Source organism: Cajanus cajan, chromosome 8 (assembly GCF_000230855.2).
Source record: "Cajanus cajan strain Asha chromosome 8, NIPB_CcT2T_4, whole genome shotgun sequence".
Classification (NCBI taxonomy): domain Eukaryota; kingdom Viridiplantae; phylum Streptophyta; class Magnoliopsida; order Fabales; family Fabaceae; genus Cajanus; species Cajanus cajan.
In genome coordinates this window covers 26,522,446-26,537,188 of record NC_138524.1, presented here as the reverse complement: position 1 = coordinate 26,537,188, position 14,743 = coordinate 26,522,446, and the positions used below count along the sequence as shown (strand labels likewise).

The 14,743-nt window shown below is 40.5% G+C and overlaps 1 protein-coding gene across 1 annotated transcript; it reads right to left on the bottom strand.

Annotated features, from left to right (window-relative positions):
- Nucleotides 1–9,990: 9,990 nt before the first annotated feature.
- Nucleotides 9,991–10,632, bottom strand: LOC145950365 (uncharacterized). The gene has a single exon (XM_083061453.1). It carries the CDS (start codon nt 10,630–10,632, stop codon nt 9,991–9,993), a length of 642 nt encoding a protein of 213 aa, XP_082917579.1.
- Nucleotides 10,633–14,743: the final 4,111 nt, after the last annotated feature.

Sequence of the window (14,743 nt, the reverse complement as noted above, 5' to 3'; positions counted from 1 at the left end):
ATAGCCAAGAAGCGGAATTCCCTTTTCGAAGCTCCACCCGGAACTTCAATCCTCCAAAAGTAAGCTTTCTAGTCCAGAGCCCTTCTCTCTAGAACTTCTCTCTAATAAAACTTCCTCTCCTCAACTGCCACAACCTCTATTTATAGGCATTCCGGAGTGGCCAGAACGGCCTGTACCGAAACTGGAACGGCTCGTTCTGCACCCCTTCATCATGTGCAAAAATCACATGCAGAACGGCCCGTTCTAAAATCAGAACGGCCCGTTCTGGAACTCATCCAGAACGGCCCTTTCTCCATCTAGAACGACCCGTACTCCAACCAGAACGGCCCGTTCTCAACAACGATTTACAGGTCATTTTAATAGCTTGGAATGGCCCGTTCCAGATTGGGAACGGCCTGTTCTGGGCTACTAAAACACCAACTTGCTACGTCACAGTTACAATACCCCCCAACAAACAGGAATTTTCGTCCCCGAAAATAGGTTTACCTGAAAAGAGAAATAGATACCGTTCCTTGAATTAACTCTCCACCTCCCTGGTAGCCTCACCAGTAGCTGCATCCCAAAGAATCTTCACCAAGTTGATGGAATTGCCACGAGGCTCCTTTAACTTGTGATCAACCACAGCTACCGATCTCTTCTCATAGGTCAAGTTCTCTCTAACTTGCACCTCATCCATCTCTACCACATGACTCGGGTCTCTGATGTAGTTCCTCAACTATGACACGTGAAACACATACTCTCCCTCTTCAAATTCTAGAGGTCTCCTCCTCCTATCAGCATAGCACTTTTGTCGACTCTAGATAGCACTCAACCTTTCTTGAATCTATCTCGCTATCTTAGTAGTCTGAAGAATTAACTCTAGACCAACCACTACTGACTCACCCTCCTGATACCAACATAATGGAGTCTTACACCCCCTGTGATGGAAGTACTTGGAGAAGATTGTTGTTCTTCCAAGTTCTCCATGCAAGGACCTTGAATACTCTTGAGGTAGAACTCCTTTGAAGTTGCGGAAGCACCTTGGAGGACTCTCCAATGATGGAGAAGCACCTAAGAGAGGTTCGGTTACCTCTTGAAGAAGTGGAGAAGCTTGAGGAACCAAGCTTCTAGGAGAAGGAACTTTGAGAGAAAACTAGGAGAAGTTTTTCTCACGAATTTGACTCTTGAAAATGAGAGAGAATTTCTGAATTCTAAGTCTCATTAATGTCCAAAAGTGTTTTACAATCAAAGAATTACAAGTTTATAGGAGTAGGAAACTTAGAGAGCAAGCTAGTCTTGACCATGGTTCACTAGGAACCATGGTTGAGTCTAGATAAACCGTCCAAGGTCAAGAGGCTTGGAGAGCAAGCTTCTCACTTGGCTTGCTTGGTAAGCTAACCAAGGAGAAGCTTGTGCTTCAAGCTTCCAAGCTTAAGAAACTCCATGAATTTCGTCCAAGTGTGAACACAAGTGTTCACACAAGTGTGAGCACAAGTGTGAACACACTTCTAAGGTGGACGGCTTCTTGGAATTAATTTACTCCTTTTGATTTGAAAATGGTTAATTTGGTTTAGTTAGGTTCATTCAATGGGAATGGAACCTAGCTAAATCAAATCTATGAAAAATTAGGAGTAAAATGAGTCCAATATGAAAAATTTAGCCTAGGACCACCTTTGGCTAAATTGCTAGGAGCACTCTCTAGCTTACTAAGGACACTCTCTAATTTGCTAATGCCACTCCTACTAGAAAACTAAGAAAAGAATGTATTTCTAGGTTAGGTTAAATGGAGTCAAAGTGTCCAAGTAACCTACCCTAGAATCAATATACAATAGCTACTAAAAAGGGAAATAAAGTGCCTTACAAATACAAAGGCAAAAATAACCTATACAAAAGAAACTATGTACAAAACATATGAAAAGGTCTTGAAGATCATCCCATTCCTCTTGGTTCTTTTAGGATATCACCTCTTGGATTCCTTGGCCTTGGCCATAGTCTATCATCCCCTCCCTCTTGAAAAGGATTTGACCTCAAATCTCGAGGGTCCTCATGATTATTGGCCATACCTACAAATATATAATGAAATTCATCAGAGGTGATATTTTCAACAAATAAATGTGAAAGGAATATCCTAGAAGGATCCTTTCATGAAACCTAAAGAAATCTATGATACTAGACCTACTAATATAATGAATAGGATCTTCTCCTAAACATAGACTAGGTATATTTCTAAATCCTAAAAATGTGCTAAAGCTAAAACTATAGCACACTAAAGACTTAATCCTAAAAACTAAATGGAAGTACTTGGAGAAGATTGTTGTTCTTCCAAGTTCTCCATGCAAGGACCTTGAATACTCTTGAGGTAGAACTCCTTTGAAGTTGCGGAAGCACCTTGGAGGACTCTCCAATGATGGAGAAGAACCTAAGAGAGGTTCGGTTACCTCTTGAAGAAGTGGAGAAGCTTGAGGAACCAAGCTTCTAGGAGAAGGAACTTTGAGAGAAGACATGAGAAAACACAAAAGAAGAAGAAAAATGAAAATCAAAAGAAAAGAAGAAATAGAAAAAAATAAAGAACTTTGTGCAGGGAAGAGTAAAGAGGAAGAAATATCCTCTAAAGGATTTGTGACTAAAGAGAATTGTTTTAGTACTAAAACTCCTATGAAAAAAATTCTCTTTATTCATAAAGATCTTAACTCTTGCCCTCATTCTGCCACTAGTCTTGAAGAAGAGATTCATAAATCCATTATTTTTAAAGAAAAAGAGCCTCAACTTCAAGATTTGGTGAAGGAGAAGTGGACTTCACTTAGTTCTACTTCTCATGCTACTTCCTTGGTGGTGTCCAAGGTAAATAGCCTTCCTTTGTGTAGGACTTTGCCTACCTTAGTTGTGTCAATAATGCACCCAATTTATGGAATATATTATTTGTTGGATATAACATCTGAACCTTCAAGGTTCCTTGTGACAAATTCTTTTCATAACTATCCAACAAATAATATAATCCAAAATTGTTTAGGGAATTTCTTAGTAGTATTTTCCTTATTTTTTAGGAAAAGCCTAGCTTACCACATAGGGTACTTTAGGCAAGATATTTTAGTTTTTAGGATTAAGTCTTTAGTGTGCTAAAGCTAAAACTATAGCACACTAAAGACTTAATCCTAAAAACTAAAATATCTTGCCTAAAGTACCCTATGTGGTAAGCTAGGCTTTTCCTAAAAAATAAGGAAAATACTACTAAGAAATTCCCTAAACAATTTTGGATTATATTATTTGTTGGATAGTTATGAAAAGAATTTGTCACAAGGAACCTTGAAGGTTCAGATGTTATATCCAACAAATAATATATTCCATAAATTGGGTGCATTATTGACACAACTAAGGTAGGCAAAGTCCTACACAAAGGAAGGCTATTTACCTTGGACACCACCAAGGAAGTAGCATGAGAAGTAGAACTAAGTGAAGTCCACTTCTCCTTCACCAAATCTTGAAGTTGAGGCTCTTTTTCTTTAAAAATAATGGATTTATGAATCTCTTCTTCAAGACTAGTGGCAGAATGAGGGCAAGAGTTAAGATCTTTATGAATAAAGAGAATTTTTTTCATAGGAGTTTTAGTACTAAAACAATTCTCTTTAGTCACAAATCCTTTAGAGGATATTTCTTCCTCTTTACTCTTCCCTGCACAAAGTTCTTTATTTTTTTCTATTTCTTCTTTTCTTTTGATTTTCATTTTTCTTCTTCTTTTGTGTTTTCTCATGTCTTCTTTCAATTTTTCTTCTTCTTGTTTAAGAATTCTCAACTTCTCATCTAGGATAGCAAGTTTGGCCTCTCTTTCAATTTTCTCCTTCTCTTTTTGAAAGGCCTCTTGCTTCTTCCATAGTTTAAGTGATTTTAGCTCTTTTGTTAAGTAAGAAATGTTTTTAGGAGAGCTATCACTTCCACTATAGTTGGATTGTTGAGACATTTTAAACAACAAGATTTTTCTCTTCACACAATAATAGATTTTAAGAAAATAATATTTTTGGAAGTGCTAGACTTGGCACTTGGAGGTCTAAGAGTAAAAATTTAACTTTGGAGGGAGGTGAGCTACTATCGAGCCACTTAATAACCAAGCCTCTTCAAGTAAAAATCTCTAAACCCCTTTGTACTTTGCCTTGCACAAAATATTTTCACAAAGTTCTTTTCAAAAGAAAAATAACAAACAAGTGCCTAATGTGTACAATTAAGCAATGCAATCAAAACTTGAAAACATAAATGGCAAGAAAACATAAATTGCTTAAAACATAAATGGCTTGAAAACTTAAAGACAAGAAAACATAAACTAGGCGTTGAAAGCAATTAAACCTAGGTGAGAGCTTGAGAGGTACCAAAGACCTTCAAGGACCCTCTCACAAATACTAAACGAATTTAATATGAGAACACTTAAGGAGAGATGGAGATACACCAAAGGCACTCCAAGACACTCCTTAATAAAGGCCTTGTACAAAAATTTAGAAATTAAAAGATTACAAAGATGGAATGTAAATTTACACCAAATGAAATGCAAATTCACATTCAAGAAAATTTAGTGGCTGCACCAAGAATTTTAGAAACAAAAATTAGCCACTAATTTAGTGACAACTTTAGTGACGGATTTGGTATTGAAATTTTTTGAAGAAAAAATTTCCGTCACTAAATTTGTTACTAAATTCTTCACAAAAATTTCACAAAAATTTTGCTCCTTCTTTCTCCACTTCAGCCACCTAGCTTGCAGCCTCTCAATGTGTTTCACTCCTCTTTAGAAGCAACCTTGATGGTGGTTACTCCTAGGTGTATGAATTTCCAAGAAACCAATCCAATGAGAAACAAGCTCCTAGGTCACCACCAAAGTCCTTCAATATTGGCTAACCTTGAGCTTGGCCTTCAACACCTTCCAAGAGGCACTCAACACACCTTAAGATGCTGGAATATTAGTTCAAAAACTGAAAAGGAACAATTAGGAACAGCTACACCAATTGGTGGAAGAAAATGAGACAAGACTAGAAAGAATTCCACAAAAATGACAAGCAACAATTAAGGCTAATTTGGAAAGCTAGCTCACAAAAGATATCCTATCAAAGGCACTAGAATGGATTACAAAACAAAAGCTAAGATTAAAAACAAAAATAAGACACAATTTATGTGGCTGGACCAAAAAATATGTAAGCAAACACACACCAAAAACCGAGAGCTAGTAAACTAGTTTTTCACTCCTTTTGGCTTCTTCTTTTGCTATTTTCTTTGTTTTCTTTTTGCAAAATATTTTTCACTTATTTTTCTTTGATTATTCAGGAGTTTAAATGCCTTTTGAACACTTATAGTTCTCGGCTTTAGGCTAGAAAAACTGCAGCAAAAATTTTCACACAAAACAAGAGGTGTTCATATGTATTTTGTAACTAGTGCTTCACAATTTTGTAGTGTTTTTAGGTCAAATTTTTAAGCACTCATTCTTTTGTTTTTCTTATGAATTTAGAACACATACACCTCTGTTTTGCCTCTGTTTTAAGTGCCTAAAAAGTGTTAAAAGTTTCAGCCACAACACAAGACTCAAAGAAACCTAATAGGAATTAGTGTTTAACAATTTTTTTTGACAAACTTTTAACAAGACATAATAGAAACCTAACTCTAGGAAATTTTCTAGAACTAATAGCAAATTAAGAACTCAAACATGTAAAGCAAAAGCACATATAGGTAAGGTTCAGATTCAAAAAGAAAATACACAAAAAATTTCGGACACAAACATCACACAAAAAATTAGGTGAACAAGCTAGTCTAGGAATTTTCAACATGAAAAGGACTACACATGACTTCTATGACAAAACAATTGATTCAAAAATAAAACTAATGCAATGTGAATGAAGTCCAATCACGGACACATGTTAAGGAATGGAGAAGACTCAAGCAAATATAAAAACGCACAAGTATAGGAACCTAAAGCACAACACAATTGATTCACGGAATAATAGGAACAAGCAAGAACATGAATCAATTTACTTCTCATGTGACATATAGGATCTATCAAATTTTTTTAGAAAATTTAGATCCATGCAGCAAACACATATTTAGACATAGGAGAAGGAAGAGACATCACGGATTCATACAAAAAAAAATTAGAACACCAAACCTCAAGAGCACTAGGCTTTGATACCAAAACTGATGGAAGTACTTGGAGAAGATTGTTGTTCTTCCAAGTTCTCCATGCAAGGACCTTGAATACTCTTGAGGTAGAACTCCTTTGAAGTTGCGGAAGCACCTTGGAGGACTCTCCAATGATGGAGAAGCACCTAAGAGAGGTTCGGTTACCTCTTGAAGAAGTGGAGAAGCTTGAGGAACCAAGCTTCTAGGAGAAGGAACTTTGAGAGAAAACTAGGAGAAGTTTTTCTCACGAATTTGACTCTTGAAAATGAGAGAGAATTTCTGAATTCTAAGTCTCATTAATGTCCAAAAGTGTTTTACAATCAAAGAATTACAAGTTTATAGGAGTAGGAAACTTAGAGAGCAAGCTAGTCTTGACCATGGTTCACTAGGAACCATGGTTGAGTCTAGATAAACCGTCCAAGGTCAAGAGGCTTGGAGAGCAAGCTTCTCACTTGGCTTGCTTGGTAAGCTAACCAAGGAGAAGCTTGTGCTTCAAGCTTCCAAGCTTAAGAAACTCCATGAATTTCGTCCAAGTGTTCACACAAGTGTTCACACAAGTGTGAACACAAGTGTGAACACACTTCTAAGGTGGACGGCTTCTTGGAATTAATTTACTCCTTTTGATTTGAAAATGGTTAATTTGGTTTAGTTAGGTTCATTCAATGGGAATGGAACCTAGCTAAATCAAATCTATGAAAAATTAGGAGTAAAATGAGTCCAATATGAAAAATTTAGCCTAGGACCACCTTTGGCTAAATTGCTAGGAGCACTCTCTAGCTTACTAAGGACACTCTCTAATTTGCTAATGCCACTCCTACTAGAAAACTAAGAAAAGAATGTATTTCTAGGTTAGGTTAAATGGAGTCAAAGTGTCCAAGTAACCTACCCTAGAATCAATATACAATAGCTACTAAAAAGGGAAATAAAGTGCCTTACAAATACAAAGGCAAAAATAACCTATACAAAAGAAACTATGTACAAAACATATGAAAAGGTCTTGAAGATCATCCCATTCCTCTTGGTTCTTTTAGGATATCACCTCTTGGATTCCTTGGCCTTGGCCATAGTCTATCACCCTGCCATACAAAGCCTCAAAAGGAACATGCCAATACTCGAGTGATAACTGTTGTTGTAGGTAAACTCCACTAATGGTAACACCTCCTCCCAGCTACCTAGATGATCCAATACACAAGCTTTGAGGAGATCCTCTAGTGACTGAATTGTCCTCTCCGACTGACCATTTGTCTATGGATGATAAGCGGAGCTCAACCTCAACCTCATCCCCAAAGCCTGATGCAGAGTCTGCCAACCTGGAAGTAAAACTTGGATCTCTGTCAGAGATAATACTGGAAGGCACTCCATGCACCGTACTATCTCTCTGATATACAACTATACAAGCCTCTCCAAGGACCACCTCTTATTGATAGGAAGAAAGTACGCACATTTTATCAACCTATCAACAATCACCCAGATAGAGTCACTGTTCCTAGCTGTCCTAGGTAACCCAACCACAAAGTCCTTGGTGACACTATCACACTTCCACTCAGGAATCTCCATCAGCACTAAGCTCAAAACCAGCTACCCTTTCGGTACCAAGCAAATCCCAAAATCCTCAACAACTCTGGATCATGTAATTACTTAGTTCCCACCTGTCTCAAGAACTCATTAGTTATGGTGATCATACCACAACTAATGTGATCTTGAACAACCTCCACCTCTAGTCTCAAATCTCTGAACTGCTCAATCAGCTCCAACTCCTTAATCATCATAGCCGATACATGAACCTAATCAATACATCTACTACCACACTCGCCTTCCCAGGAGGATACATCAACTGGAAATCAAAGTCCTTTAGGAATTCCATCCACCTCCTCTGCCTCATATTCAACTCCTTCTGATCAAACAGGTACTTTAAACTCTTGTGATCACTGAATACACTAAATCTCGCACCATACAGATAGTGCCTCCATGACTTCAAGGCAAACACCACAATTGCAAGCTCCAAATCATGAGTAGGATAATTCCTCTCATGAGTCTTAAGTTGCCTCGAAGCATATGCCACTACTCTCCCTCCCTGCATCAACACACAACCCAACCCTTGGTGAGAAGCATCACAGAACACATCAAAATGCTCACTAGTGTCAAGTAACACCAAAAATGGAGAAGTAGTCAATCACCCCTTCAATTCATGAAAGCTCTGCTCACAAGCGTCCATCCAAACAAAAAGCTGATCCTTCCGAGTCAGTTAAGTCAAAGGCATTACTATTCGAGAGAAACCCTCTATGAATCTCTGATAGTAACCCGTTAACCCAAAAAAACTCCTAATCTTCGTAACAGTCCTCGGACGCTCCCACTGAATCACAACCTCCATATTGGCTGGATCCACTGCAATCCCCTCTACCGATATCACATGCCCCAAAAACCTCACATCAGACAACCAAAACTCACACTTGGACAGCTTGGCATACAACTACCTCTCCCTCAGCACCTCTAAAACTAACCTTAGATGCTCACGGTGATCCTCCAAAGATCTAGAATACACCAATATATCATCAATGAAGACCACCAAAAACCTGTCCAAGAATGACCTAAAAATCCTGTTCATGTAATCCATGAACACTGTCGAAGCATTAGTGACACCGAAAGGTATCACTACATACCCATAGTGACCATACCTAGTCCTGAAAGCAGTCTTCGGTATGTCACTCTCCTTTATCCTGATCTGATGGTATCCAGATCTCAAATCAATCTTCAAAAATATCGAAGCTCCCCTCAGTTGATCCATCAAATCATCAATCTTCGGAAGTGGATACTTATTCTTTTTCGTCAACCTATTCAGTTGCCGATAATCAACACACAAACGGGCTCCACCATCCTTCAGTACTGAGGCACCTCAAGGAGAAACATTAGGCCTCACCATCTTTTTCTCTAACAAATTCTCGATCTGTCTCTTCAGCTCTACCAACTCAACTGGAGCCATCCTATAAGAAGCCACTGATACTGGCCCTGCACCTGGAACCAGATCAATGCTAAACTCAACATCATGCATAGATGGAAATCCCAGCACATCATCTAGGAAACACCTCAGGAAACTCATTGATAATCTCAATCCAAGTGATGGCCCTCTTCGTCTCAACATTCAAAACGGCAAAAAACATGAAGCACTCAGTTCCATCTCTCATCAATTGCTTAGCCTGACCCGTTGGCAAAAACACCTCATCCTCCAATTGAGAAAATACCAACTCTCTCCGAGCACAATCTATAAGGATGTGATGGGCAGATAACCAATCCATCCTTAAGATTATGTCGATATCCACCATAGGCAACATAATCAGGTTCACCCAGAACCTCTCACCAAACACCTCTATCGGGCATCTCACACGCATCTCCGAGGTCACCACAAAACTGAAGCCGGAGTAGACACATACCACTCAATGTGCAATGCAGACACTGACAAACCCAATCTTCCCACACAATCAATAGAAAAAAAAATGAATGTGTGGCACCGGAATCAAACAGGAACAAAACATCCTCACCTGCTGCCTTCCCCTTCCTCTTCACCAAATCTGATGAAGTGGAAGCCTCTACACCTGATAAAGCGAAAAATCTCCCTACAGCTGTAGGCCTAGGTGGCCTCCAAGCACTCCTAGATGGAGTCAATGGCATCTAACAATCTCTGAAAAGGTGGCCTGGCCTGCCACATCTAAAACAAACATTCCCCGGATGGAAACAATCTCTAACCACATGTGCTCTTCCACATCTATAGCATCGCACGGATGGTGCTCCACTCTAAGGAGTAACAAGACGAGGTCCCCTACTGATAGCACCTCTCTAAGACTGAACAGGCCTATCATAGGGTCCCCTCTACTGGTCTCCCCTCCTAGATCTAGATGATCCCTCCTGAACTCTAGCAGCCTTGCCACTGCTACCACCACCCTCCAATCTCTCAACAGTCTTCGCCTTCTTAACTAAGGCAAGAAACTCCTCTATGGACATAGGGACTATGACCCTTTTCAGGTCATGCCTCAACCCCTCTGCAAACTTTCTATATCTCCAAGCCTTAGATATGGCCTGAGAGTAGAAACGAGCCAAATGCTCAAACCTCATCGCATACACTGATACAGACAGGCTCCCCTGCTGCAATCTCATAAACACCACCTCCTTAGCGTATCTAACGCTGTCCAGGAAATGCTTCTCCAAGAAAACTCTCTTGAAACAATCCCAATCTACAACCACACCTCTACTCCCCATCATCTGCCTGGTGCCTCTCCACCAGTACTCAGCCTCGCCTGCCAGCATGTAAACTGCAAAGGCCAACTTCCTCTCCTTAGAAGACCCTAGAGCACTGAAGATCTTCTCCATCTCGCTCAACCACTGATCTGCCACATTAGGATCTGATTCCCCTTTAAACTGAGGAGGCTGACATCTCCTGAACTCTACTAAATCTCTTCCATCCTTAGAGACCACCAGTCTAGCTGCCTCATCCGCAGCTCTACCCGCCTCCATCTGAGCAAAGTGAGCACTCTGTTGCTGCATCGCCATGGCCATCATCTCCATGGCCTTAGCAATCTGATCATACTGAGGCTTCACCATACTAAAAGAATTCAAAAATTCTTTTACTAACACTTCACCATTACAACTCACCAAAATTAACACATATTAGAGATATGACACAACAGAAACCTAAAAGGATCACTCCCCACAGAGTATCCCAAAAGACTCGACCGGCTCTGATACCATAAAAGTGTAACGACTCACCATGGTCTCTACACTTAGTGGAATTGCACTACTGCTAGTGAAACTAAGAGAAATATTAAGCTGGATAACTGATACATACATGTACAAATAAAAATGAAAATAACTAAGTTTCTGGTTATAAAATAGAACTCCATATATGTACAGTCATCCCAAAAATAATATTTCCTAGTGCCCGTCAAGCACAGACAAAACTGTTACCCCAAAATGGTAACTCTAACACGAGGATCAAAACTTCCCGTCTCGCAGCGGACACCTCAACTTCAAGCTAGCCCTGACCTGCTCCCATACCAAGTATGATCATCGCAGTTCCACCACATGGAAACAGAAGGGTCAGCTAGAGTTCAAAAATCAATCATACAAGTACAGACAATAGTCTATACCACACAATCATCCACTATCAATCATGTAATAAATGTATCTCATGACACATATTAATGCATATCCATCATCATCCCAAACGACCATACAGTTCAACATAAAAACTCAACTTATTCATACAACTTAGAAGCAACTTTAATACAACAACAACAATAATATACAACTTAATATTTAATGCGTTGTCACGCATATACAAATGGGAGATCTCCAACAACTAAGGTTGAGCAGTCTAGGTGGCATAAACCCTACCGAATCCAGCGTTTGACCTATCTCAACCAGGTCAGGTATAGAACAACGTTAAGAACTCCAAAGAGAACCAGGTATAGACATCAATAGGTGATTGCTCAGGTGTGCCACTTAGACTCGGAGGTCCAGTACTACTGTCAGGACATAAGGGTTTGGGTATTGTAGACCCCTAAAATTGTCCGGGTCGGAAATAAAGCTCAAAGACTCTCGAAGACCGAAGGAAAGTCAGCCGGAAGGACTCCTGGAAGACCCTAGGATGATTCTTTGTAGGTCTAGAAGTCTTAGAGTAGCTTAGAATAAGGGTGTGCGAGGATTGGAGCTCAATACACCCTCCCAGAGGTTCAGTATGGCCGTACTGAGCCATTTGAACTGCAATACGGCCGTAGTGAACTCAATACGGCCGTACTGAAGTTTTTGAACTTCAGTACGGCCGTACCAAATTCAATACGGTCGTACTGTAGTTCAAAAACCCAGTACGGGCCGTATTGACCTCCCAGGCCGTATTGCGCCCCAATCCTATAAATAGGACGTCATTTGCACGTCCTCCCACACTTTTTCCACACGTTTGGACCCTCTTGCTGAGGATTCTTGGGTTTTTGAGCTATTCTCTGCCCTAGGAACCTTTCTGAGAGCCAACCCGACTAAGTTCTTGAGTCATGAGCCTTGAAGCTTGAGACTCGAACAAGTCGAAGGGAAATCTCTTTGATTTCCATAGTTAATATTTGTTCTAGGGAAAGGAGCGAGCGAGCGTGTAGTGGGAAGGAGCGCCAAAAAGCCTCCTAACTCTTTTTGAATATATAAAAGCACGCTTCAAAGGTTTCTTTCCAAGTCCTTTCTTTTACCGCTTTCATTTATCGCTTTTTGATTGTTGCATTGCACGCTTTCAACATGTAGATAGTTTACTTATAATCGTTCTAATAAATGGGGGTAATTTAGTAACTTTACGCTATTATTTATGAAATAATCTGTCATAGGGAACCCGAAAGGGACGTTGTGGGGTGCTAACACCTTCCTCACACGTAACCGACTCCCTTACCCAACTCTGGTTGTAATGGCCGAAGTTGATTTGCGAAAATCAATTGCCTTATATCTTTTTCCAATGTTTTGAGTAAAACATTGGTGGCGACTCCAAGAACCCCTTCTTTTTGCGAAAACCACCAATCCATGGAGGGTCCCGCTTGGGATTAAGATGGATTGGTGAGAGTCATTTAAACAAAATTGTTAGCTCAATGAGGTCTCAGTTTGAGAATAAGTCGTTCTAACAATCCAACATCTTTCAAAACTTAAAAAGAGTCCAACCATCGTCGCGAATGCCAAGTGTCCGTTTCGGCGGGTGGCGACAGATGGCGACTCTGCTGGGGAAGCCTCGAGAGTCAGTCCCATTTAGTGATGGATTATTTCTAAAATAATAGTTTAAAATTACTTCATTACCCCTAACTTGTATGATAATGTGTTTTATCTATGTGGTTTTTAATAACTGTTGTATGTTTAAATTTTCGCAATTGTTTGAAATAAAAACTGCACACAAACCTTTGCACACAACAGTTCCCTCTATACCCGGGGGCATGAGTGGAAAGCCATAGGGAGTGGATGTTAGTACGGCCGGTTGTCGAATGGGTCTATAGGTGCCCGTAGACCGTTGTCGGAAAGCATCACTCAAGGTGAAAACCATGAACTCAAGTCCGACAGTGCGTTGGAACTTTCCATCGACTTACGACGAGAGGAATTGGGTCCCTATAATGGGGGCACCTTGGGGGCCTCAGACCAGTGAGAACAGTTAGAACCTCCTTGAATATGCACTTTTCTGCAGGATACCCCTACCTCGTGATTCGCTCGTGACTGTTCGTGGATGAGTGAATTGTTTGTGTATAGGTCTATGTGACATTGTTTGTGCATTAATAATAAACCTCGTGATAAGGTCTAAGAATAACCCCCATGCATGAAAAATGTCATGACATGAGAGGAAAGACCATGTGTAAAAATATAATAAAGGTGAGGAGCATGTGCATCATTACCAATAAGACATCATGCATCCTCATAACCATTCATTTTAGGCTCACCAATACCCCTTGACAGGAGTGAAAGAGACCCATGACTATTGAGATTCTCTGTTGGGGAGAGATCATAAGTCAAGGAGGGTGGTAAACCTCCGTCTTAAAAAGGCAGCGCCTTAAAGATGGAAGGTTATCAAGCTCATGTCAAGAGTGTATTCATTCCATAAATAAACTAATTAGATTAAGCATTCATTTTAGAAAGTGGCTGGTCATCTCTCTGTCCTCACGCGCGCGCAGAAACTCAAGAAAATGGACGCGTTGGAGGAACAAAACAAGAAGCTTACAACCGAGCTCTCACAGCTCAAGGAGCAAATGGCGCAAATGATGGAACTCATGCGTCACCAAAACATACACGGGGCTCAACACAGTGACCATGAGTCCCATCATGAGGAGGAGCAAGAGCAAGAGCCTCCGCAAGCTGTACCCCTTGGGGCGGGGATTACAATTAGAGAGCCCGAGATTTCAAAGGAACAATTCCACGCTCTCGAGGACCGGTTGAGGGCTATGGAGGGGCATGATTTTGATATCAAAGATGCCGTTGACATGTGCTTAGTGAGGGACATCCAATTCCCTCCTAAATTTAAACTGCCCGATCTCCCAAAGTATGTGGGATCGACTTGCCCCAAAAGTTATCTCACCGTGTATTGCCGAAAGATGGTTGCATATGCCTCTAATGAAAAGCTCTTAATCCATTGCTTCCAAGAGAGCTTGGCTGACACCGCACTCAACTGGTATATGCAGCTGGATGGGAATCAGGTGCTTACATGGAAGCAGTTGGCCGACGCATTTCTCAAGCACTACAAGTATAACATCGACCTAACACCCGATAGGTCCGATCTTCAAGCCTTGAGTAAGAAAAGTGATGAATCCTTTAAGGCGTACGCCCAACGATGGAGGGAGTTGGCGGCACAAATAGAGCCCCCGCTGTCGGATAAGGAGACGGTGTCCCTGTTTATAAACTCGTTGACCGGTCCCTATTATGACAAGATGATAGGGAACACGACAACACTCTTCTCAGACATCATCACCATTGGAGAAAGAGTGGAACAAGGGCTGAAAAGTGGGAAGCTAGCTAAGCCTTCCCAATCATTTGAAGCTAAGAAGACCTTTGGGAAGAAGAAGGAGGGAGGAGTCAACGTCATAACTATTTCTTCATCTTCCTCCGCTTCGAAGTCGGGAAA

What these genes read in the sequence shown, in the direction of transcription:
- LOC145950365 (XM_083061453.1), bottom strand. Translation starts at nt 10,632, where the DNA reads ATGGAGGCGGGTAGAGCTGCGGATGAGGCAGCTAGACTGGTGGTCTCT.